Genomic DNA, 27586 nt, shown 5'->3' with positions numbered 1-27586 from the left:
CAGAATAATCATCATTTATTTTACATTTCCATAATACATCAGACTTAATGAGACATGCTCTTATTAGAGTCCACAGACCAAAGAGAATTCTGTTTACATAACATGCTTTATTTGCTTGTTTGAGTCCAAATACTTGATAAAAAAACAACCAGTGATTGTGTTAATGTTGTGTTAATGTTTTAAACGTACTTTAGTGTCAACACTGTATTATTTTACTGATGTTTATGAAGAGGTTTAATGCTAACCAAGATGCTAAGCTATAAGCTAGCAAGCTAGCCTTGGTCAGTGAGGCAGCAGCAATGCATAGTGAGACATTAAAGGGTCATTCTGCTTATTTTGTGACATGAAAACTATTTGGTTTGAGTGTCTTGAGACACTAATGGTTTGTTTTAGCTACAAGTACCTGGATGGTTATACTTTACATATATTAAATACATTAGAGATACAAATTAATGGTTAAAAGGGGAATATATTAAAATGGTGTATTAAAAGGTTGAGAATAATTTATAGTATAGTTAAAAGTTAAATTATTCATTTTTAAATAATCCATGCGTTAATTTGTGTTGTGATACTGACCATGATATTGAGCATGATACGGACCATTAAAACCAAGAAAGCATCTGTGTTTTATATTTTAATGTTGGTTAAACGTTGTGCCGCACTGCGAGCTTGTACATCTGATATTTTTGAACTTTTTGGAAAAATCTTGAAAGAACTACTGGTTTAGAAGGCATTTGTAGAATCGGCCTCAGGTCTTTTAGTGGGTTTTAATTGGTTTCAATAATGTTTCCTCTCTCTCTCCCTCTGCCATAGGACACTGCCCTAGCAGTGCTCCAGTCAGTGTTACAGAAAGCCACTCCGGGCTCAGCCAAGTGGGCCTGGATGAGAAGAGGCCTTTACCATCTGAAGATTGGACAGAACCCGCAGGCCGTCGCTGAGTAAGAATCTGACATTTGGTACAAACTGTACAAACTGGTCTCGGATCCAATCCAAGGCCAGACTTTCCCCATCCCCTATAACCTCTCATGCCGAGCTTTACCAACAAGTTGTGACACGTTGTGAGCTTGTAGATCGGTTATTTTTGCAGAAGATATTTAGTATAGAACGCAAACAGGATGGCCCTAGTATATAGAGCCCTGGGAGACTCCAGTCAACTAAGTATACGCTTTTAAGTGGTTAATCCTTGCAATTGATGTTTTGATTTTGTTCTGTGTAGCCTGCAGGCAGCTCTGCGGGCTGACCCAGAGAACTGGGTGTGTTGGGAGTGCTTGGGCGAGGCCTACCTGAACCGCAGGAGCTTCACGGCAGCCCTGAAGGCCTTCGGCAAGGCCCACCAGCTCCACCCTGCCTCCATCTACAGTGTCTACCAGGCGGCTGCCATCAAACAGAACCTGGGCAAGTTCAAGGAGGCTGCTGCAGAGTACCTGCAGGTCACAGCACGGGAGGACTATGTCCCTGCTCTCAAAGGTGTGTGTGTGTACTCATGGATTAAAGTTCTCAGTCGCCGCGACGGATTTCAGTGATTTGGATACCATAGAAGTCAGCATGTCTTCTATGGACGCACACTGAAAATAGCTGATCTACTAATCGCTTAATAGTTTTGTTAAGATTAAAGGGTATTTGAAGTTGTCAAACTAGCAATAGAATACATGTTCAGAAGCATCCTCCTCCATAAACATGAATGGTCTCAGACATTTCATAAAGCAAAGGGTAAAGCTTCAATCTGTCATTTTATCTTCAACTGGGCTGTATGTAGAACAGCAGCATGATACCTAAACATCATCATTACATTTTCAGTCATGAGATTCTGTTTTGCTGTACTGTATGTACTGTATTCCTTGTGTACTTTTTTACTATTATAACTTTTTTTCATCATCTTTACTGTCGGGGGTTCCAGATAATTTGGAATTGCATATCCCTAGTTGCTCATCACACCTTCTGTGATCTGTTTTCTAGTTATTTGATTCTGTGATGTGATATATTGTGATATATCTATCTATCATTTGTTCAGGTCTAGGAGAGTGTCAGCTGGCACTGGCTAAAGGTTTGATGGAAGATTGCAGAGATGGAGGTGCCATAGACCTCATCCAACAGGCCATACAAAACCTCTTCAGGTACGCAATAGAAGTCTCAATGTGACATACAACTACCGGTATATGATTTTCATTTTTTGACATAGCCAATATACAAGTTTGTAGATCTTGCTATTCGGCTCGGATCGGCTATTTTTGCGGTACACCAGTGTATGTCAAAATATAAAATAGGGCTTAATCGGACTAATTGATGTAGTCAATTATATATATTTAGCGGCGCTAGCCGCTCTATACCTTTAGGTATAGAGCGGATCCTGCTCTATACCTGACTTTGTCCGTGTTCACCGTCAACGTTCTGATTGGTCAGACCCGTCAACGTTCTGATTGGTCAGACCCGTCAACGTTCTGATTGGTCAGACCCGTCAACAAAGTGATTGGTCAAGCTTCACGTGACACATGGCTATAAACACATTATAAACACATATCGATGACATAATGTATCAAAGGCGCCGCTACCTTCACACAGGGTGTGATTTTTTTTCTTTTATATATTGGTTAATTGATAGAATAATCGCTAAGAAGATCATCGATAGTTACAGCCCTAATATGAAGCTTTATAACCCCAGTGTTAAAATAACAGCTTCATGTTTAGTCATTGAAAATCCATCCATCCATCCATCCATCCATCTGTGTTTTTTTCCATCTGTTGAGTGACCTTTGGTCTCGTCCTGTCCTTCCTCCAGGGCAGTGGAACTTCGGCCAGACCTGTCCTGTTTGTGGAAGCTGCTCGGAGACGCCTGCACCACCACCGTGGGAGCCGTGTCTCCAAACAGAGCCCAGGTTCTGATGCCTGGCCCGTTGGCTGGTTTAGAACCCACCACCCAGAGCCACAGTCTCAACCAGGCCCAGACACTCAAAGTTGGGGAGAGGTATGACCTCAGACAGGCTTATTTTATAGGTTTGAATCCCCCACACACACACACTATTACTCTTCCCCTGATCCTATGTACTTACTGTTGATAAACTCACTTGTATTTCGTTGATTTCTAATGGTCAAATTAAAAGTGGCTATGTATTATTTTTCTTCCAAATTTAGTAGCTGCTGCTTCTTCTAATATTGAGGCAAACCTACAATGCAAAACCTAACAATATTGACAATCAGTAGGTGACTATTATCCCACCAAATTGCAGAATGCCCTACCACCAGCCATCCAATCTGGGAACCCATCGGCAAAAAAAAGGAAAAAATCCTTTGAATTTGCCTCTCGGGGCACCGCCCAATTCCTCGTGTAGAGACCGGATGTTGGCCCGTTAACGCTCCCTCAGACCTCCTCTTCCGGTGGTGCTTCTTTGTTTTCATTCCTAATAACAACAACTCTACACATTAGTGATGAGCGGGCCGACCCGTAACCCGCGGGTCCCGCGGGTCAACCCGCGGCGCGGGTGTTCGAGTCAGGATTTCAGAGGCAATTATGCGGGCTGCGGGTGAGCGGGTCAGCCGCGCTCTCACAAAAAAAAACCTATATAAATCTGAGCTATTATGATGATGATGATTATCTTTTTTTCCCACCGCGGGTCGCAGGGCGGGTTGAGCCATAGATTTATATATGGGTTCGCGGGGCGGGTTGAGGCGGGTTGGGCTCCGTGGCGGGGCGGGGCGGGTCATGAAAAAACCCGACCCGCACATCACTACTACACGTAGTAATGGGAGTTGCCGACAGATTCAGCTGCGGACCTCTGAATCTGTCTTGAGAGATTACCAGCCATCAAAAAGTGTGATTCCCTACCCTCCGCCATAAAAGAGCACCTGTGTGCAATTTGCAACTGGACCTAGACAAGTCTTCTAGTTTGAGAAAATAAATTACTCCCCACTGTTTTTCTGTATATATTATTGATGATTTCTTGTATTGTATTATATTGTATGTCTTGATGAGTCTTAATGAATTGAATACATAGAACCCCAATGGAAACAAGCGCTCATGACCTTTTGTGTTATCCTTTTAGCATTATTGTATAACTGTACCTCTGTACTGTTTGCAAACTGTTAATAAAGTATTCTATCAATCAATCAATCAAAGATGACATGTTTGTCCTGTAGGTGCTATGGCCGTGCCCTGAAGTTGATGCCCGAGGCCCCCAGCCTTTGGTACGCCCTGGGTCTCAACTACTACCACCAGGCCCACATACCCTGCCCTGTAGAGGAGGAGGAGGACGGCTCTCTAGCCCTTCTGCTGGAGAAGGCCGAGCAGGTGACACTCTTTAAAAAAATATATTATTATTCTTCAGCATTATTTAAATGTATTTATATATTAACCATTCTGCCCTTTTTTCCCTCTCAGTGTGTGAAAAAGGCCATCATGATGGACAGTGGGAGCCACAGCTACTGGAATGCTTTGGGAGTGATCGCCATGAACAAAAGTGATTATTATTATTATAAACCAATTTCACTTTTGTATTTAGTTGGGTCATGTGACCTTGGCCTAGATCAGTGGTTTCCAAACTGGGTGTTGGGACCCCTCCCCAATTTTTTTGGGGGGGCTCCCCAGATGATTAGCTTAATGTGCAACATTGTTTTCTCACTCAACAGTAAACGAACCAACATGCAGTATAAGTGTATACAGGGTATCTGCACATTTAGTGACAATTGAATGACTTGTAAGACCTTTTTAATACCAAATTGGCCAGATTGTCAAATATTACGTAAGAAAAAGGCAAACATTGTAAAAATAGCCGATCTACAAGCTCACCACGCCTTGTTGTGAGCCTGTAGTTCGGCTAATATTTATCTGTGAAACGGAGTCAAACTAAAAGTAATGCCTACAATTCCAAGTGCTTGTCATGGTGGGGGGTCCCCAGTTCAATGATTCAATGATTATTTTGGGGGGTCGCGGCCTGAAGAGTTTGGGAACCCTTGGCCTAGATCAACAGAGCTAATGTTATGATGCTGTCCTGTGTCGTTTCTCATAACAGGTGTTGAGAACTTTGCCCTGGCTCAGCATTGCTTCATCAAATCCATACAAGCAGAGGCTAATGTAAGTAACTGTACTTGTGTTTTTTTCATGCCAGGTGGTATAGTTATAATATTATGTCTATTAATAAGACTCTTTGTTACCTCTACTCTCCCATCATAGAATGTTGTTGCCTGGACAAACCTTGGTGCCCTGTATCTGAAGAATGAAAATATAGAGGTCTGCAGTGTTTTCTTTTGTCCCTTGATTTTTCATATAATATCTAAACTAATGGGCTCGAGTTAGATGTTGTTTCTGTATAGTTGATTTGTAAACAACATCTGTCTTCCTAGCTTTCACACGAGGCCTTCAAGATTGCCCAGTCCTTGGAGCCCCTTTATGTCACCTGCTGGATTGGACAGGTATGAAATCTGATCTTATTAGATGTTTTTACTTCATCTCATTTGCATGGAAGCCTCGTAAGCAGGAGGGATATTTAGGAAATGTACTCTTAGGACTGTCTTCCTTTGCATAGCAGTAGGTATTTTTGACTCTGTTGGGATTCCAGAAATTGCTGTATAAGGTTTAGGATCTATTGTCGGATGGAAAAGTCTTCCGATAGGATTCACATATTTAAGCCCAGTCTTCATTTAGCTTGGAGCTCAACCACAGCATGCGGACAAAGTCTGCAGCGGACTGCTCATATCTATTACCTGCACCTAAATTGATAACGTACAACTTTGCCAACCTTGCATTAGTGTAGTGTGTGTCTAATATGTATGTCTATAAGTCTAAAATATGTCTATATCTTGTCGGAGGACCCTATACTCAGGCCAGGCTCCCAAGTACTTCTGAGAGATTTGAACTCTTCTGACCCAAAGCGTAATCATTGCCCATCTCTATTTTGACCTTGACCGTGAGCTTTTCGATCCAATAGTAATCTCTTCACACACAAAGGATTGCAATACTATGCCATGATGTATTGCTGCAGGTAGAGTAACAATCTTAACTAGCTGCCGAAATGTTTATGACGTATACGGTACTTCCAACTGAGATGTCTGTATTCATTTGATAATAAAGTGAACTTAATTTTGTTATGACTGCACTGCCTTGGTAATACTGAGCAATCTACCCACAGTAACACTTTACAATTAACTTACAAGCTATAGTCAGGTTGTCTTTCCCCCTGCCCTCTTTCTCTCTCTCTCATCGCCCTCTCATCTATCTTGTATATTTGTGTTGTCCTCCCAGGCCCTGATAGCGGAGACAGTGGGAAGCTATGACACCATGGATCTCTTTAGACACACCACAGAGCTCAGCACACATGTGAGTGACCCCCCCCCCCCCCCCAGCCAGTAACAAGCTACAGTAGCTAATGAGCAAGATACAACTTTGATGACATTTGGTCTTAGCCTACTTTGCCACATTATTACCCTTTTTTCCCTGGGTATACCCTTCATCTACTTGTCTTTGCGTTGTCTCTCTGTGGTGTCTTTCACCTGCAGACAGAGGGAGTGAAAGGCTATGCCTACTGGGTGTGTTCCACCCTGCTGGACAAGAGCAACAGAGACTCAGAGCTGTATCGCTACAACATCGTCCAGATGAACGCCGTCTCCGCAGCTCAGGTGTCTCTCAGCAAGTACACAGGTGAGTGTGCGTGTATGTGTGCCTTGCAGGCTTATGCAAAGGTTAAAATGTAATTTAGATAGCATGTTATGTAGACAGATATATTATACTGTTTAGACTGATGATAGTGTTGATTTTGTCAGCAAATTTTGATTTAGTTTTAGTCATAGTCTTTTGAATAAAATTCCATTTAGTTTTAGTCATATTTTAGTCATCTGAAATGTTTTAGTTTAAAATGTATTAAAATGTATTTTGTCGGTGCCTTGATGGCATCGTAATGTCTGATTTTACACTTGGTTGCATGCTGAAAATAGCAGATATACAAGCTCACAACACGTCGCGCTGCGACGCGTTGTCAGCATGTAGATCTGCTATTTTCAGAGCGCAACACCCGAGTGCAACCAAATATAAAATTACTTCCCTCACTAACATTTTAGTCTAGTTTTTATTTGTTGACGAAATTGTCGATATATTTAGTCTTAGTTTTAGTCATTAAAGCTTAGTTTTATTTCGTTTTTATTACGTTTTCGTCAGTGAATAAAGGTAGTCGACGAGCATTTTTCGTCATAGTTTTTTTGTCGACGAAATCAACACTGGGTCCTAGGGAATACCTAAAGTGTAAATTGTGTGTGTGTGTGTGATAATAAAACTGTACATTGAATGTGGATTTCACGTGTCGCCCTCAGAGAGGATCCAGTGTGATCCTGATGCTTTCATCATGCTGGGATACCTCAACGAACACCTGCAGCTGAAGACGCAGGCTGTGCAGGCCTACCAGAGGTGCCTGTCTCACTGTCTGCCTGTCTTTGGCTCTGACCATGTCTCTCTGTCTCTGACTTGATGAAAATCCCCTACAGATCAAAACATTTGTGAATTAAATTTGAATTGGGTGTAAAAGGAAATCTATTTTGCTAAAATGCATTACCGGTACTTAAACGTATATTGAGAGCCTGTGGATCTCTTACTTTTTATGCACAGGGCTTAAGTGGTTAAGTAAGCCACTTTCTATCTGTTAAATTGTCATTACAATTATGACACGATCTTTAGTGTCTTCTAATTCAATAAATGATTGTGTGTGATGATGTGTGGTTTAACTTGTCTGAATGTCATGTTTCTTTACGTTTTTGTGTTTCTTTCCTCAGGGCTGTGGAACTGCTTCAGTCAACATCTCCTTCAGAACAACTATCTTTTGCTTTGGGAAGCTATGGCCGTGCATTATGGTAACAACCCACGCACACCACATACTGTACTCATTATGATTGATTTAGTAAATAAGTACATTTTATTTGTATAGCACTTCTCACAGAGAGAACACACAACGTGTGATGATTAGAAACAACAAAACACAAGCTATACAATTAATCTCAGGAAACAAAACAGCAGACACCCCGAAGAAAAGTCATTTAGCCTATGTAGATTCATTACAGATGAATATTTTAAAAGCAGCATCACAGTAAGTATTAAGTAAGTACATTTTATTTGTATAGCACTTCTCAGAGAGAGAACTCACAAAGTGCTTTACATACAACAGAAATACGAAAAACACAGCAGAAGCGTTCAAATGATTAGAAACAGCAAAACACAAGCTGTGCAATTAATCTCAGGAAACGAAACGGCTGACACACCTGGAAGAAAAATAATAGTCATTTAGCCTATGTAGATTAATTACAGATGAATATTTTAAAAGCAGCATGGAAACAGACGGTCCTAGTGCCCATGTATCATACCCATGAATTAATGAGAGCGAGTACACATGTAGGTTTGCATAGGATGTAGGTTTTTAAACCCTGCTGTGTTCTCCTCAGCGCCTCGGGTCAGTGGGAGGACGCGGTGCGTGTGTACTCCTCCACGCCGCTGCAGGACCTCTGTGATCTGACCGGCCTGGCTCTGGCCTTCTGCAGGGCGGGACTCATCCCACAGAGTACCGACGGTGAGAAACACCAATACCCTTTCACCACAAAAAAAAAGCCTTGCAGTGCGGAGGAAAAAAAAAGCCTCGCAGTGTGAGGCGTTGTGATCTTGTAGATCGGCTTTTTACACAATGTTCTGTGGAACCAAGTCAAACTAAATGCCTACATTTCCAAGAGCTTGTCAGGGTGGGGGGGTCCCCAGTTCAAATATGATTATTTCCGGGGAGTTGCAGCCTGAAAAGTTAGGGAGCGTAAAATGTTTTTATATGTGACTGGTTACAGTGGTTTGCTACAGAAGTCGCGAGTTGCAAAACAGCAGAAAATTAGGAAATAAGTTTGTGTTTTTTTTGTGTGTGTTTTTCGTATTTTTCCATATTAACACAGTTTGAATGTTGGAGAAGGTTTGTATTCCATCAGATAGCTGTTTTAGAGTCATTAAATTAATGGTTACAATTAGATTGTGAACATAGCTTGTTTGTAGAGAGTTTCTGTGTGTATTTTGGGGGTTGAACATTCAGGTCACATTCTGTACTTGTCTTTCATAATATGTTAAAACCTGAGAGATTACCATGGCCCCGTTGTGTCTCAAACCACTGTAACCGGTCACATGTATAAGCGTTACTCACATTTCTGTGTGTGTTCCCGCAGCGTACGAGCGTGCCCTGGCGGTGGCGTCCAACGAGAAGGAGAAGGCGTACATCTTGACCGCACTGGCCCTGCTGCAACACAGGCAGGGTAACCTGGACGCCGCTAAAACCCTGCTCTTCAAATGGTCAGTTCACTGAGGCTTAGCCTCCACTGTCTCTGTCAAAATGGTGGACTTAACCTGTTTAGGGGGCCAATAGCTGAGTGCGTAGAGAGGCCGTGTGGTACTGTGAATGTGTGTTCAAGTTTCTTTATTAGGATAAACCATAGAGTTATAATATACGTATCTAGAGGGCGGATTCCCCAGCTATTCATTTCTATGAAATTGCTCAGTGGCGTTTTGAAGCACCCGGAAGTAAGAAATATTGGTTCGATATTGGTTCTGAGCAGGCGCACTAGGGTTTCTACTGAGTCTCTGAAGGGACATTAGTAGGTTTTAACGGTAGACGCACGCGCAGTAGCATTTTAAATGCGGAAGTGTTGCTATCCCAGATTTGACCACCTGGCGAAGGCAGCTTCACTGTTCTACCGTGGTTCCTGGGGGCTTGGGATAAACCCCTTGAGATGTACCATCTTGTTTTGGAGGGGGTCCCAACATAAATACATGTCACAGTTGTTACATGTATACAGAGTAGACAAAAACAAATATATATAAATATATATATATACTGTACATACTTGGACCAATGTCGGCAGTTCACACCCCAATCCGATCTCTAGTTTATATATGTTGGAATGAAAATGCTTTTCTATGTGCTGCACATTGGGTTTTATGTTCCTGTGTTCCTGTCCTTACAGCTCCATGTTAAAGGAGCCTATCCCAGAGTCTCTGCTGTGCCTGTGCGCCCTCGGTTTGGTCCACCGTGACGCTACGCTGGCCACCGCTGCTCTGACGGAGCTGCTGAAACTGGGAACGGCCACTGGGGACGCTGTGTCTCAGCGATGTCTGCTCACCTGCGCCCTGCTGGCCCTACAGGGGAACTACAGCGCTGTGCAGAGAGAGGCAGCCAGAGCCGTACACAGGTACACTTGTCTAGTTGGTTCGTTTGGACTCAGGACTAGTTTATGTGATGTACAGATGACATTTTAAGTTACAATAGTGTAAAATAAAATACAATACAATAAAGGCTCTATACAACTACGTATAATGACAGTATGATAAGGTTGGCAAGGAATATCACTTCAAACACTAGCCATGCTTTATATGGAGAATATAGGTTGCTGCCTTCAGGAAGGAGATACAGTGTTCCTACATACAATAAGGTCAAACTGAAGAGGTCCTTTGTCCATCAGACGACACTGAGGCTTAATCAGGAGTTATAGGCCAGGGGTAGGCTGAGAGGTGGACATTGCTCTTGTCTTTGTATGTCTTTATGTATGTATTTTGTATTGCATACATGGCTGCTGGGTCGCAAGACAAATTTCAGTGTGAACTGACAATAAAGTATTATCGTATCGTATCGTAACCTGCTTACCGTCTACACTTGCACAATAAGGACAACTTTATTTAAATAAAGCTGTCCTTATTGTGCGAGTGTAGACAGTGTACGGGTTCTTTTCTTTTATTCAATACGTCTGATCCCTGCCTATGCCCCGATCAGGTGTGCATAAGACCTTGCTTTTCCTAAGTTGCAATAGTGTAACAGTTTGTATAAAGCCCGAAATTAAGTTTGAAGTGGGTTTTATCACCAGATTTCCAATTATTTAACTGGTTTATTTAACTATTTAACTGGTCTTTGGTCAACCACAGACCAGTTTTGTCCCATGAAATAAATTACACCTGCAATATCTCAACCATGTCTTTTGAAACGTATGTGCATTTTATAGACAAATAATCGTATTTTCTTGATTCATTAAAGACTCTAGGTACAGTAGGAACCCATGGTGGTGGTGGGGGTAACTCATCCCTGTAGCACACTATACTTTTAGGCTAATATAACAGATGTACAAATGTTTGAGCTTGTTAGATTGTAAACTGAAAAGTTTCAGGAATGTAACTACATGATTTATTTCAATTCTAATCAATAGGAAATCTATGCAAAGTCTGCAGTGTTGTACGTTTTTTGCTCTCTTTACAGCAATCCAGGCAACCCATCTCTATGGGCCTTCCTGTCCAGGCTGGTGCCAAAGTACTGCCCCAAGAAAGCCAATGTAAACACACACACACACACACACACACACACACACACACACAAACTCAAGATATACAACATCATTCACGTACATTATGATATGTATTTTTGTGTAATTGTTATGCTATGTTGATGAATTGAATACATAGGACCACAATGGAAACAAGTCCCCAGGACTTTTTTGAGCGGTGCAACCGCTCCTATAAGAGGGTTTAGGACCCATCCGTGGTGAAAGTTTTCCTTTCCGTCGTGAAAATGTGTCTTTCGCTGTGACGCCATGCTGTGGAAAACACGCCCATAGGCTAAGCTTTACAGGACGTGCTGTGATTGGCTAGCGAGACACATGATGAAATTAACTTCAAACATCGCAGACACGCTGTGATTGGCTAGCGAGACGCATGATGAAATTAATAAAGAAATCACACCCAGTGTGAAGTGAGCGGTGCTATTTAAAAACTCACAAAAAAAAAAGTTTTTTTTTTAAGTGAGTGGTGCTATTTATAGGTTATTAATTTCATCATGCGTCTCGCTAGCCAATCACAGTACAGCTCAGCCAATCACAGTACAGCGAAAGACACATTTTCGCGACGGAAAGAAATACTTTTGCCACGGATGGCTCCCAAACCCACTTATTGGAGCGGCTACACCGCTCAAAAATGTAAGCACGTCACTTTGCAGGACGTGCTGTGATTGGCTACCGAGATGCATGGTGAAATTAATAACTCATAAATAGCACCACTCACTTCACACTGGGTGTGATTTTTGTTATCCTTTTAGCTTTAATGTCTGACTGTACCTCGTGCTGTTCACATTCCTGTCTAATAAAGTATTCAATCAATCAATCAAAAACATACAGCCTCTGTACAGTACATCCTCATGGACAGCAGCCTTGTCTAGACACTACTTACAAGGTGTCATCCTTGGTGTGTTCACACCGGATGCAAAGGATTTCTTCTCGCAACACGATTACATCCAAAGTCAAAGAAAGAAAAGACACAAATTTGCACTGGGCCGTCCACATTGTGTCTATTTCTCATATTAGCACACATTGAAACTCCTCCTAATTGAACGAAACATGTGCTCAAATCCCACAGTCAAAAATGAGTAACGTGAGGCAAAATTCACGTATGTCTCACTTATACCTCCTTTGTGTTCAGGGTGGAGCGATGGCCGGCCATGTGGCCTGTCTGTCCAGTATGACCCTAGGAAAGGTAAACGTCTGTCTTTGTATTACAAAAATCTGGCTTTATTCTTCTCCAGTTATGACTCTTGAGTCCTAAGAAATAGACAATATTGTATGTTTTGACAAAGATCAGCAAGCTTTATTTAGCTTGGTATTAATTTTAAAGTTATATTTGGATTGTTAAACTGTTGTCTATCTCTCACTGTCCCAGGCATTATAATACATCCCATGGATTATACTGTATCTCCACTGCAATGTTAGGCAACTGATATGACATTTGTGCACCTGCAGAGGGCGTTGTTGTACAGTGGAGTAAACCAGCTGGCCAATGGGAGACACTCTGGAGAAGACAGGCACAGGAATGCACTGAAGACCATGCAGAGAGCTGTGCTGCTGTGTCCCGGTAACCACACACACACAGTTTACATCCATTTACAATGTAGGCATCTAGCAGACGCTCTTAATCATCCAGAGCGATTTACAGAAAGCAAGGTAAACACAAGGTAATACATCAAATGTATAGAAATAGTAATCTAGGATCATAGATAAACCAAGAACCTATCATCAGTCTAAACAGTATAATATCAAAAAAGCTATAATCTGTAAATTGAAACTATACAATTATAGGATTCCAGGTCTACAAATGATTTGAACCTGGCATCTGTCTACATAACATGCTATCTTAATTATTTTAGCCTGTGCATAAGCCTGCAAAATCGTCATGTTCTAACATTATGCACAAATGGCAATTTAGCAAACTGGAGCTGCTCTAGAGCAGCGCCACTCAACACGGGGGCCGCGGGCCGCATGCGGCCCCAACGCAGCGTCTCTGTGGCCCTTCATGGTAAAAATGGCCTAAATGGACCTTTTTTATTATTATTGTGAAGCACAGGATAGAAATATACATTTCCGTTCAAATATATGGGTTGCTTCCTCTTTTTTATAAAAACAAAAACAATCATGAATAGTAACCTAATGCAGGTGTAAGACCATTGTGTTTGTATAGTGTTATACCTGTTATAAACTATGCATTATACCATAGTTTTCTATGCATTTCGGGGGTTTTGGGCGGTTTGATTTTTTTAATCAAGGCTCGCTGCTTTGCTACACAAAGGAGCTTGTTTAACCACATCTTTGCCCTGATTGACCACTTGAGCCCTGGCATGCCTATTCTGGGGGAACATTCACATTGTGAGATTGTGGATCTGCTATTTTTGGCCAAGAGAATGTCTGTAGAGGGAAAAGAAGAGCGCAACAAGTACAGTACCAACTCAGGTTTGTTTTACTACGTATTCACCTGTTTCCTAGGCTGTGTGGCCATCACTTCCTGTCGATGTCATTGGATATCATTGGTCATCTGACCAGTTTCATTGGATTTCATTGGATCAAATCGACAGGAAGTGATGCCCACACAGCCTAGGAAACGGGTGAATCGAGAGGGTCTAAGACTGGTTACTTGGAAATCCATCTCAACTGAGTGTGTCAAAGCTTTTATAAAGCAGGGATTCAGTCTCTCCTCTCTGTCTCCTATCAGATGACCCTGCAGCGTGGGCGGGGTTAATGGCTGCCTGTCACACGGAGAACGCTTGCGGTTTCCTCTCTGGCTCCGCCCCTCGCAGAAAAGGACTGGAGCAGACCCTGATGGCAGTGGTCTCTGAGAAAGGTGGGTCGTGTTTTGTTGTCAGAAACTTAATTAACTGACTATACTTCTGCTAATTCAACAAATAACTATTAAATAAAACTTGCCCAGTTTAAGGTGTCCAAGGTGTGTGATATGATATACTGTTAGTAAAATGTAATCACTAATACACAATCTAGTGATCTGTATACGTTGTTTAGGCCTGTGGTTCTCAAACTTTTTCGCGTCAAGGACCCCCAAATTGACACTTATTAGCCCACGGACCCCCATTTGAAAAGATATGCCAGGGACCCCCATAAGAGAAGATTTTTTACGCCTCTAGCATTGATTCTCAACCATTTTAATTTCAAGGACCCCCAGTTTTGACATGAATTAGGGCTACAGACCCCCATTTAATGACATTTCTATCTCTGGGAACCCAATTTAGATCGTAAAATCAATGCTAATTTAACTCTGAGAGTGTACAAATGGAACCAAATGGACCCGTTAGGGACCATTTGGTTCCATTTGTACACTCTCTGAGTTACAGACCCATAAGGGTCAATTTGGTTCCTAATCTATCATTTAGCTGGGGACCCCCTGGAACTCCCTCAAGTACCCCTGGGGGTCCCCCGACCCCACTTTGAGAACCAATGGTGTAGGCCTCAAAACCTCTGGTGTTAAAGGTAGGGTGAGTGATGTTCTTTGGTAAATAGCTTTCTATTCTGATAGTAATCATTGCTGTAGAGTGTTCAGTAATAAGAGTCTCTAGGGGTGTGCCGATATATCGTCCCGCGATATATCGCGATACGTTTTCGCGACGATATGTTTTTTTTTTTTTTTTTTTTTTTTTTACAATCATAATAATCAGGCATGCAAACGGCCCCGAAGTGAAAAGAGTGACAACATGTTTTTTTTTCGGGTCAGGTGTCATACTATTTGGATTCAAAACGGCTATTGTAGCTGAAAAGCTACAAGTTTGCATGTCTGAATAATGCAAAAACAGAATTATTTGTTTGCATTTTCTTTTTTTCTCCTCCATATATTTTCATAATAAAAAAAGTGCGTATCGTATCGTATCGAAATCGTATCGAAGTTGTGAGCCAAATATCGTATCGTATCGTTTCGTGAAATTAGTGTATCGGCACACCCCTAAGAGTCTCCATGTCTCTCCAGATTTTTATTAAACAGAAAATGCATTTTCAGGTCAGGACACCAATTTTATCCAATCAGGATAGAGAACTCAGACAGGATACAGATTAAACAAGTGAAATTAGAAGTGATGACACAAAGAAATGAGCAGACACAATTGGAACTCAGAAATTAAGCTGATAAATGTGTACTCTCTCCTGATTGGCTGAAATTGTGTCACCTACCTGAAAATGTATTTTCTGTTTATTAAAGAGCTGAAGATACAGGGATACCCCTGTTATTGAACACACACTCTACAGCAATGATTTCTATCAGAATATAATTGCTTTAACCTTTTAACAAAAACCTATAAAAAATATCAAACACTTACTGATAGATTGTAAACATGTATGTGTTTCCAGTGCGTGGTGTGGAAGAGTTGGAGCGCCCCCTAGCACAGGCTCTGGAAGGCTGGGTACTGCAGCAAGCAGTGACAGGTCTCACCCTGGGAGGACAGCTTGACCAAGCGGAGGCCCTATGCTCACAGGTGACACACACACACACACACACACACACACACACACACACACACACACACGCACACACACACACACACACACACACACACACACACACACACACACACACTGGCCTACTCCATCAAGCAGTGGTTGCTCATATCCTAATGTAAACATAATGGTGTGTGTGTGTGTGTGTGTGTGTGTGGTGGTCTGAAAGTGAAGTGTCCCACTTGATTAAACTGGAAGATGTAATGTTGTGCATTTACATACGTATTTCTGAATACGTATCTGAATAACAGTGATAAAAGCTACTGAAGTAACAAATTAAATAATGGTTTGGTCTTCATACTTACATTTACACATGCTGTTTGTTGTGCGTGGGTGTGAGAGAATTTATGTCATATACAGCTCAATGCATAAGCATAAATCATCTCTGTCGGGTGGAAACATGTCCAAAACTTTTCAGGGTTTAAAAAAAAATGGCCAAAGTAGCATTTTGCTAGCCTGATCATTAGACTGAAGCTGCGGGGAGCTTCAGTCTGACATTGGCACTCACAAGAGATCCACACACTGGGTGAAAAAGGTGATATACCTGGATACATGGGCAAGGCATACACCCACCTAACATAAATGATTGGTGGGAGTTTTTCAATGAATGCGGGAGAGGACTGTTTACCTTCAAATGCCTTTAAGATACCTGGATATGCTTCTCACTTTTCTCTGCTAGGGAATCTCCCATACATATGTAAATTAGAGGTTTGTTCAAACAATGGGAGGTGTGGGGTTCAGAGTGGGGGGGGCTCAGAGAGAGAGAGAGAGAGAGAGAGAGAGAGAGAGAGAGAGAGAGAGAGAGAGAGAGAGAGAGAGAGAGAGAGAGAGAGAGAGAGAGAGAGAGAGAGAGATAGAGAGAGAGAGAGAAACAGTGAACCAAAGTTGCATTGTGACATTCAAGGAAAAGCTAATACAAATCTTTCAAAAAAATGTGTGTGTTCTTAGGTCTTGCATAGGTGAGCAGTGTTAGTTTACAGAACGGACATATGAATAAAGCATGACACACACACACACACACACACACACACACACACACACACACACACACACACACACACACACACACACACACACACACACAGATCAGAGTGCAGTCTTGGGGCAAATATTGTACTTTTGCTCCACTACAATTATTTGAAAACTTTAGCTACTAGTTACTTTGCAGATATAAATGATTACATTATAAAACATACATTAACCACTTTAGCCTTATTTTATACCTAGGCTATTTGAAAATAGCAGATCTACAAGCTCACAACGCGTCGCATTGTGAGCTTGTAGATCGGCTATTTTCAAACATTTTAGTACTTAAACACATTTTGATACCAACACTTTTGTACTTTTACCAAGTACGTTTAAGGGTCATTAAATGGTTAAAATGATATCACAAACAAGGCTTACTTTATGTGTGTTTTCGTGTGTATTTTGGGGGGTAGAGATTTACATGCAAGCACAACATTTGCATGAAATGTGTTGATGGGTTCAGGTCTCTGAGACAATAGGAGCTCCACCTCTATCACCATATTAACCACTTTAGCCCTATTTTATACATAGGCTATTTGAAAATAGCCAATCTACAAGCTTGTAGATCTGCTATTTTCAAACATTTTAATACTTTCACTTTTGGTACTTTAAGTATATTTTGATGCCAATACTTTTTTTTAACTTTTACTCAAGTAACATTTTGAACACAGGCCTTTTACTTGTTTTATTATTTTTATATTTTGTTTGTATTTTTATATTGTGGTATTGCTACTTTTACTTAAGTAAAATATCTGAGTACTTCTGCCATCACTGCCAACAATACAGGTTACCACCAGTCATGTGGTTAATAAACTATTTAGTTTGTTTTCTAGTCTAGGCCCAGTAGTGCTCAAAAGAACAAAATGTAATGGACTTTTCTACATTACACTATTGATACGTATAACTTTTACTTAAGTATAAAATGTCAGTTCTTTTTTTGTGCTTGTTGTTTAGTGCAAAGCATTAGTACCTCTACATAGTAACTTTTAACTTGTTAAAACTAAGTAAATAGTTTATTTCCAATCTCTCTCTCTCTCTCTCTGACTGCCAACATTTAACATGCACATTCAAATGGTGGGGAGGGGAACCGGTGTGTCTATCCAATCAGATTTGTCCAAACACATTCGAATTGTTTGGGCGGTTGGGGGAATTCATTCTTCTCAGCCATGTACTGCTGGCCTGTTGATGTTTTCGGACTAGCTTTGTAAATGGTAAGTTGCTATTTTATCTAATTGTAAATCATTAGTAGGTTATACTGTTTATTATTTACTTTGATCAGTTCTCTACAGTCTGTTTGATCAGTTGTAGGCTATAGTGTTTCTTTACCTGTATGAGTTCAGATTGTTTTAAAACATGTGGCCTAGTCAAGTAGCTAGTCAATTCATATGCCATGATTTAATTTGTCAGCATAATGCAGTATAGTAAAATACACAGACTTTATACATTTTAGTAACTAAAGTTGGATTGCTTTGTAGTTTGTCTTTACTGTGGCTATATTGAATACAATGGCAAAGCATTGCTTCATCCCACTAACCCCTAAAATGATATTTGCAGGGAGAATTCCATTGATTTCCCCACTGTTGACGAGGAAGTTTTATAAGGTACTACACACCCACACTCTTCATTTAACTTGTTTTTTTTGTGCACTCTTGTTTCAGTTGAAGTTTTCTGAGTTTTAATTGCTGTTATATACTTTACAGTTGTTGGCATTCAGCGGTACATGTGTGAGGACCTTTCGGAGTTTTAACAGGTAATCTCCAGAATAAATTGCAATTTGCATGTCAACAGTCAAAGGACAATGGCTTGGTTTTCAGCAGAAGATTCAGCAGACAGTCAGCAGGCAATACACACACACACACACACACACACACACACACACACACACACACACACACACACACACACACACACACACACACACACACACACACACACAGTAGTGTGGTAGAGTGTGGTAATTGTATTAACATTGTTGTGTTCCGGTTTCAGTGGTTTTGTGGTTTAATTGTAATTCTTTTTTTCTTCTTCTGTTTTTCTTCAAGGCTTCAAGGACTGCCATTTTGGATCTTCAGCCCTCCAGCAGTCCAAAGTTCAGGAGATCATCTCCAAAACCTCATACCAAACGCTGTATTCTCCAGGACCCAATGCTTGAGGACACAGAGCAACTCCAAAGATGGACTTCCATTTTGGATCTTCAGCCCTCCAGCAGGAAGAAGTTCACAAGATCATCTCCAGGACCTTATACCAAACGCTGTGTTCTCCAGGACCCAATGCTTGACGACAAAGAGCTTGAGGACTATGTTTTTAGTGCGAACATTTTAACTCAAATCTTTGCTTCTGGGGTCCCTGGAACAAAATATATTTCCTTATTTTCTGTATTTCTTCCTGTGGATTATACCAGGGACAAATGCCTTGAATTTATCTCTTCCTTGGACCCACCCACCGTGGATTACACCAAGTAGCCTACAAGTGACTTTGTTTTCTTTGCTCTTCCTCATGGCACTACTTGCTGACTATATGTCAGTCTACTTATGTGGATTATGCGGTCGACACACACTGACATTTTGCACCGTAATCCTGTGTATAACGCACTGGCTTTTGACTTTTTTTCCCCCAAGCAACTTAACGAACGTCCATAAGTATTTCGGTAACAGTCTTCCACGCCGACATCTCGCCACTCCGACTAGTGGCTTCCGCGTGCGGTTAGGGTTAGGGTGAGGGTTAGGTATAGGGTTCGTTAACGTCGGAAAGGCGACATGTCGGAAAGCCGCCATGTAACCAGTATTTCATGCACAGTATACATTGCTGCTATGTTCATGCACATATCTTATCTCAGGTAGGCCTACTAGTGTTAATATATAGACACGAATTTCACCCACTTTTTTAAATTAAACCTGTGATGTGACAATAAACCTGATTCTGATTCAGAATATTTGAATATATATATTTTTAGAGTGAACATTTTTAACTCAAATCTTTGCTTCTGGGGTCCCTGGAACAAAATACTTTTCTTTGAAACAGTTTATCTTATCTGTGTGCTCCTGTTCCATTGTTTTGTATAAATGTATTTTTCTTGATCAATAAACATAATTACATGAGCTCTGCCTATTTGTTTTTCTATATTGTTTGTGTGTATATATATATATATATATATATATATATATATATATATATATATATATATATATATATATATATATATATATATATATATATATATATATATATATATATATATATATATATATATATATATATATATATATATATATATATATATATAAATTAGTGCAGGTAGTGGGGGGGACTATAAACCACCCCTCCCACTGGGGGGTGGGGGGGGGGACAAGCCAAAGCCCCTGGGGGGGGGGGGGGCTATAAACCACCATTCCCACTGAGGGGGGGGGGGGGGTATAAACTAGGGGGTTTATACAAGAATTAGCATGCAGAATGTGGGGTGGGTGGGTGGGGTTATAAGCCACAGCTTCCAATCAAATGTAGTTTTCTGCACATGCTCAGAAGTGGTTGGGGTGGGAGGGAGGGAGGGTTGGGTGTTGGGGTTGCTGGCAGACACCACAGGGGGTAAATGCAAATGAAGGTCTCAGAAATGGTACATACACCTGAATATGTGGGAGGCATGTGGGAGGTGGTACATTAATGAATGAGGGCAGCATACACACACATACTCCCTTAAGTATCACGGGTATGCCTGAGGAATACCCTCCCAAAATCATTGCTTTTCACCCAGTGACAGATCCGCTTACATCTGACGTCACCGCACAGCTTGATTTAGCAGATATTCGCTGATTGGCTTGTCGTTAGGTACTTTTTGTACCAAATAAATCCTAGGTTCACATTACAACACCAGACCCCAAGAGAGGCAGTCCTACTTTTTACTTTTAAGTAGCAGATCTACAAGCTCAAAACGCTTGGCGAGCTTGTGGATCTGCTACTTTTGATGCTTTTGTGTGACGCTGTAATATGATCAAGTAGGGGTGTTAATTTACGAAAAAACACAAAAGGTTAGAATTAGGAGATAAGAGCTTTCTGCCCGACAGTAACGATATAAGACAGAAATACAGCATCCAGGACAGAGGAGGCAAGCAGGAATACATTTAAGTATTGGAATGTGGCCATCAGTCCAACCTGCTCGATTTCTCCGGACTCGCATCTAACCACTTAAACCCCAGCATCTATCTGTATTATGAGGAAACGTTAGAGGAAAATCGCAGATCAACAAGCTCACAATGCATCGCGTTGCGATGTGTTGTGTTGTGAGCAAGTATTAAAATTAGGCGCTAGTCTCATCCTCTCCTCATCCCATCCTCCTCCTCTTCTCCTATAGGTGCTGAGCGTGTCTCCAGAACATCCAGCAGTCATGTTGCTGCTCAGACAGGTGCAGTGTCAGCGCCTCCTCCTGGTTGAAGGCGGCACTGCACTACCAGAGGCCGTACTGGAACAGCTCAGCAGCACTGTCATGGCTAACCCCACCCAGCTAGGAGCCTGGCATGTAAGTGGTTAACGCTCCTTAACCTAGTGCTCGGAGCCTGGCAGTAGTGATATGCACCGACATTCTGCCAAGACCCGCCCCAGACCCGGAAAAGTCGCGCTGTGATTGGCCAGTGGTCACTTCGAGTGACATTTGGGGCAAACGCAGTCCCCACAACATCATTTACTATTCTGTCACGGGCACTCGCGCCTGGAGGCGCTCGGGCGCGACTCCTCGGCCTCAAGGTCTGCTGAGTCGGCGCGCCTCCGTCATGTTCCAAACTATACTTTATTAGCCAAAAAAAAGTTGTCTGCGGTTGTCTGAAAAAGAGTGCCCTCAGCGGGATACGATCTCGAGCCTCAGGGTCGGCAGTCTAACGCCTTGTGAGACACGCCACGAAACCAGATGCAATCTCAGGGTTTTGGTCTGTATTAGACTGTAAATGCCCCCACCGTCCCCTCTGGGGGCGGAGTCCTTGTTTTCTCATTTTTGTATTCAGCCAATCGCAGGGCGGCAGGGCGGGGTTTGGTCGAATGTCGCTGTACAACAATATTACGCGGCATGTACAGTGGTCTCAAGTTGGTTTCGTCGCCATTTTCAAAAGTACTTGCTGCTTGTACCCACGGGTACCTTTATCGGCCACACCCCCAGATTCTCAGCCGCGCCCCCTAGATGTATTGTATCTTATTTCAATGTGTAGTGTGGCCATTCAGCCACGGGGTGGCGTGTTGGATGCTCCTTCACCTGATCCTAGGACAACTAGGAGTTGTATTGTCATCTCCCACAGGCATTTCATCTGAAAGGTGTGAATTCTGTCATAGTATTCCATTATACAAAACATGTTGGGTCGTATTTCTAGGCTACTGATTGCAGGTCTGGAGGACAAAACCGAAATATATATTTATATTATGTGTCGACATATCACAAATACCAACAATTGTGGAAAACATGCTTCTTGATTATTCGATTAATCAAAAAAGTAATCGATAGAATCATCGCTAAGCAAATTATCGCTAGTTTCAGCCCTAACGTCGTGCCACAGAGTATGAAGCTGTGTTGTGGTTGACAGGATACTGTGTATCCTCTCAACCTCTTGTGTCCTTTTTGTAACTGTGCCATTCTGTCCTCCCATCCTCTGCTCTCTTGTTGCTCTCCCCCTAGTGGCTGGCGGAGGTGTATCGTAACCAGGGACTTCTGTTCCAGGCTGTGATGGCTTACAGACAGAGCCTGCAGCTGGCCTCTCAGCTGGGCGAGCACACCAGCCAGATATCCAGCCTGCTCAGACTGGCTCTGCTGGCCCTGAGGCCCTGCATGGTGAGTCTTTTGTCTCTGCTATGACAGTGGTTCCTCAAGCTGGGGGTCCCCAAATAGTTTTGGGTGGTCCCCCAGATAATTGGCTTAATGTGCAACATTGTTTTCTAGTAAACAAACCAACGGACAGTATAAGTGTATACAAGGTATCTGCACATTTCTGAAATTGCAATTTAATGACTTTTAAGATTTTTTTTAATACCAAATTGTCAAATATTCCGTAAGAAAGAGGCGAACATTGTGAAAATGGCCGATCTAGAAGCTCACTTGTACTGTGAAACATAGTGGATGTCACATGGGAGAGTCCCAGTTGCTACCCATACTTTGATATTTTCTTTACACCTGTAAACTTTTGATAATGACAATAAAGTGAAGCACAGATTGAGATTCTTAGAACTGCTGGCAGTGACAGGTTCAAGAGTGTTGATTGTCATATACATATACAACACTGCTGGTATTGTAGCTGCAGTGTAGTCTTCTTCAACATTGTAGATAATAATTCAAATAAAATAGGTTTCAATTATGAAATGAGGCGTTATAATAGGAATAAAATAGGAAAGGATAGGTATCATCCAGTCTGGCACTCAATCTCAATTTCATTTTATTCTGTGTCATTTACTGTAGCTTTTTTTATTTTATTTAGGTGACCCATGGCTTTTCTCCTAGTGCCACTCAATGTTATGGGCACATTGGCATGAAACTTGCTTTATTTATTAGAGAGCAACAGCATATATTAATGAACAATGCATTCCAGTACAGGTAGGAGGCAGTGGAAACATATAGGATTTAGAGAGACTGCTAATTTACATCCTCAGTCCCTGACATACAACATTAAAACAAACAAACAGTAGATAATAACGGAAATACAAAACTAGTTAAAATGTATACAATGTGCAATGTATCCAATTTCTGAGTCAGACGTGAAGGGATTTGGAAGTCGTTGGTGAAACGACGTCCTGGACAGTATAAACAACAACAACAATTCCCATCTGTGTGTTTATGACTTGTTGTCAGGCTGGTCTTCCTGGTAATGACTGGAAGGACTTGGTTCTTGAGGCCACTACTGAGGTGCTGAAGCTGGAACACTCCCCTGTGGTGGCCCTCTTCCAGGCTCTGCTGCAGTTCACCACCAAGATGGCCGCTAGGTAAGCACTCGAGAGCCCAACCCCACTACAGCACATAGCTCTAGTGTAGGGCTTTATTTAACATCAGGTGGGTCTATAGGAAAAGAAAACCTCCATTGGAAATTGTAAGCACTATACTATACTGTTGAATTAAGAGAGGAGTGACGGTGCGTTTTAACAGCGGGCAACTCTCGGGCGATGCCGGGCAACATCGCCCAAAAGATAATGAAAGTCTATGAGAGCCGGCGATCGGGCGAAGTGGGGTCAAAACGCCCGCTGTTAAAACGCACCGTAAGGGTCTGTAATTATCAGAAACGGGTGATCTTTGGAGAGGGTTCAATTTTAGGTCAAAACGCCAGCGGGCCGAGAGTTTGACACCGCTGCACTATTCTCATCGGCCTGTGGGTCTGTCTCCAGGGAAACCAGGCGTCTGCTGGAGTGGCTGGTGTACAGGGTGTCGTCCCAGGACTGCCCCGGGTCAGTAGGCCAGGTGGCCAGGTGGTACCTCCTCAGACACCTCCATGCCAAAGATGACCAGGAGCTGGTGGATGTGAGTACACTGGCACTTCACTTTCTATATGTTATAGAAAAAGAAAATCACGTTTTCAGTGCTTGTGCACATTTGGGTCTCTAATGTGCCTCTTAACACAAACCATGAACCAAAGACAAGCCAGTTAGTTTCTGGTGGGCTGCCTAGGTCAGAGAACATGTGATTCCACAAGCCATTCAGATTTGCCTCCCCTTCCTCCTATGTCAAGGGGGGACTCGTTGAAAGAATTCTGCCCTCTCTTCCCTGTCAGTATATGCTCAGTGTAAAGGTAGCTCTCCACCAAACAGACTACTACATTTTACTACAGCCGACACAGACAAACGGCTATTACGCTGCTAAAAATAGCCTATGGCTTGATTTCAACAACAAGCCTGCTGCTATCCGATGGTTGAAAGCCGACAAGCATGTTTGGTTGACTTTCAATGCTTCCCTAACTTGCGACACGACAGTGTACCCACCGCCCATTCAGCGCTGTCATTATGAATAGCCTAATGCAGGTGTAAGACCATTGTGTTTGTATTGTGTTATAGGTATAATGCATAGGATAGTTGTCCCTTATTTTAATCTCTGGGAGTTGGCAACCCTAACCTTGCCATACCTTAGCTTTTGCTGAACTGATGCCACTGATTCAACAGCTGATTTTTGGCAACAGATGCTTTCCAACACTTACAGCTGCCGACGTCGGTGATGTTGTTTTTATCATAGGGGGTACTTCAGTTACACCTTTGAGACAGACAGGGTTCATTGGTCAAAAAAGGTTGAGAACCCTTTTAATGTGCCTATTCTATAGTATTTCTACATTGTGGTATATTAAAACATCTGAGTAGCTACTTGGCCTCAGTGGTGTCAGTTCAGCAAGAGCTAAGGTATGGCCAGGTTAGGTTTGCCAACTCCCAGATATTAAAATAAGGGACGCCTATCCTGGCCTCGGCCGAATAATATTTTGGGGTCAAAACCCCGAAATGCATAGAAAGCTACGCATTATGCCTATAACACAATGGTCTTACACCTGCATTAGATTAGGCCACTATTCATGATTTTTCTTTTTTTAATATATATTTTTTCTTCCTGGAGCCAAGGTATGGCACCTGCCATACCTTGCCATACCCACTTGATGCCATTGCTTGACCTTCTGATTCTGAATTGTCCCATCTTTCTCCAGCCACCTCATAATCAGTCAGTGGTGGAAGAAGTAGGCTCGTGTTCTGTTCACATAATGTGAGGAATTTGACAAGAGTCCATTATGACTTGAAAAAGACCAATGGTGTTTGTATTATAGTACGTGTTAACTGTACAGTATTATTAACTGTCTTTTGTCCTGTAGACTCTTTTGGAACACGCCAAAATGAAGAAAGACCAAAGACTGCTGGAGTTTCATTCTCTGCTTACCTCGTCCTGAAGCTAAGCCACTGTACAGACCCAACACAACGTGAAACACCCAGCTCTCATCTGTATCCATCACCGTAAAATGTATTGTCTACTGCAGTGGTTCCCAAACTGGGGGTCGCCAAATTATTTTGGGGGGTCCCCAGATGATTGGCTTAATGTACAACATTGTTTTCTCTCTCAACAGTAAACAAACCAACATACAGTATAAGTGTATTCAGGGTATCTGCACATTTCTAAAGTGACAACTGAATGACTTTTAAGACCTTTTCAATACCAAATTGGCCAAATTGTCAAATATTACGTAAGGAAGAGCCAAACATTCTGAAAATAGCCGATCTTGTAGATCTGCTATTTTCACAATATTTATCTGTGGAACAGAGTCAACCTAAATGCAATGCCTACAATTCCACGTGCTTATCAGGGTGGGAGGTCCCCAGTTCAAATATGATTGTTTTGGGGGGTCGCGGCCTGAAAAGGTTGAGAGCCACTGCTCTACTGTATGGTACAATATAGTACACTCTTCAGTGTTCATTTATCTCATAGTGTACAAATGTTACCAAATGGATCCATAGCCCCCAAGGGGCTATTTGCTTACATTTGTTCACTCTCCAAAGTGGCAAAGAGTTACCCAGCCAGCCATCAACTGTGTCCATATACAATACATACTTAGAAATCAGTTATTAATGCATTGATATTTGTTTTAATACTCAGCATGCTGCAACATGAATTTAAAACATCATGAAATAATTTGTCTTAATCATTCATCAAATGTGAGAATCATGTCAGATGTTTACAGGAATGAAGGGAAGTAACCAAGTAAGAGTTGGTTTATAGAACAGTGGAGTTCATGGGACCACATCAACTACAGGACTGCTAAATGATAAACATGAAATCCAATGTTATGACAGCAGTTGATTGTTTATTTGCAGTACGGTACGTGAGAAGGGAAGGTGTTTCTTTTTCTTTTCACTGTTAATACAATCTCACATTGCCATAAAATAGCATGTCCACAGCCGAAGCTCAATAAAAGCACTTACGGTTCATCTAAAGGGATCTGATTTGATTGATCACTGCACATCACTGAACAGCTATTATCAGAGATAATACAAACATGAAACCATAGAATAGACTAATTCTAACAGACATATTATTTTTCGCTGATTATCAGTAATGCACCACTTCAGAAACACTAATATAGATAAGTTATTGAATTCCCTGAGTTCAGCAAGTAACTGTTGTAATCGGGGAGGGATGGAGACAAAGCAATAAAGGGCGAGACAGGAAAATAGCAGAAGACGGAGATACTGACTTGTGAGTCTGACCCTTTTTCACGTGTAGTGTGATCAAAAACCCATTTTTCACATTCAAGCTCATCCTTATTCCTCATATCCTTATTCCTGTGTAGTATATGTTCTGTTCTATTTGCGTATCTGTTCTGAATATTTTTCATAGAAGAAAAGATGTGATTCATCCTGTCTGGAATAAAATCTAGTATTGGCAGTGTTATTGACATGATACAGAAGAACCATGCTCACGGTATGACAGTTACAGATCTTCCACCTTGTCGTTGAGCTCTTCCCTTTCAGGCTGGTCATCTCCATGGTCTTCTGGGACTATATGCCATCAGTGTTTGGAGCTCTGTCTGTATGGTGGTGTTGGGTGCCAGAGCAATGCCTATGACCTCCACTCGCCTGGGGTTATACACACAGTCCTCCTCAAAGCCTTTTGGTACACACTGCATGCCACAGTTGGGGGGCACCCAGGCTGAGTTGTACCCATGTTGGTGCCATCTTTTCTGCAAGGGGTGGTTGTCTTTGTCGATGCGTTTCACGCGGCCAACGTGCACACGCAGCCTAAGAACCACACGATCATTGGCACCAGCATTTAGTGGGTATCGTGCAG

General features: G+C 41.9%; 1 protein-coding gene and 1 pseudogene across 2 annotated transcripts in view; one reads left to right on the top strand and one right to left on the bottom strand.

Annotated features, from left to right (window-relative positions):
• LOC311042950 (H-2 class II histocompatibility antigen, E-S beta chain-like) overlaps nucleotides 1-27586 on the bottom strand; it is a 93706-nt pseudogene that overhangs the window by 13400 nt on the left and 52720 nt on the right. The gene's annotated exons all lie outside the window — the stretch shown is intronic.
• LOC311043204 (superkiller complex protein 3-like) lies at nucleotides 590-26544 on the top strand (the record flags this gene model as incomplete). Its single annotated transcript, XM_084054385.1, has 27 exons — nucleotides 590-622; nucleotides 814-938; nucleotides 1217-1467; nucleotides 2012-2114; nucleotides 2777-2962; nucleotides 4132-4282; nucleotides 4373-4451; nucleotides 5004-5065; nucleotides 5165-5221; nucleotides 5335-5403; nucleotides 6233-6307; nucleotides 6487-6628; nucleotides 7294-7387; nucleotides 7750-7827; nucleotides 8413-8537; nucleotides 9166-9289; nucleotides 9961-10185; nucleotides 11241-11313; nucleotides 12452-12505; nucleotides 12769-12880; nucleotides 14012-14140; nucleotides 15649-15773; nucleotides 21167-21331; nucleotides 22472-22624; nucleotides 23636-23766; nucleotides 24163-24295; nucleotides 25620-26544. The coding sequence occupies 27 exons, from the start codon at nucleotides 590-592 to the stop codon at nucleotides 25692-25694; spliced, it is 3129 nt and encodes a 1042-aa protein (XP_083910511.1). The 3' UTR covers nucleotides 25695-26544.

Source organism: Gymnoscopelus microlampas (assembly GCF_963454915.1).
Source record: "Gymnoscopelus microlampas genome assembly, chromosome: 4".
NCBI lineage: Eukaryota > Metazoa > Chordata > Actinopteri > Myctophiformes > Myctophidae > Gymnoscopelus > Gymnoscopelus microlampas.
The sequence above is the reverse complement of the archived record's forward strand: the minus strand, read 5'-3'. Positions and strand labels throughout refer to the sequence as shown.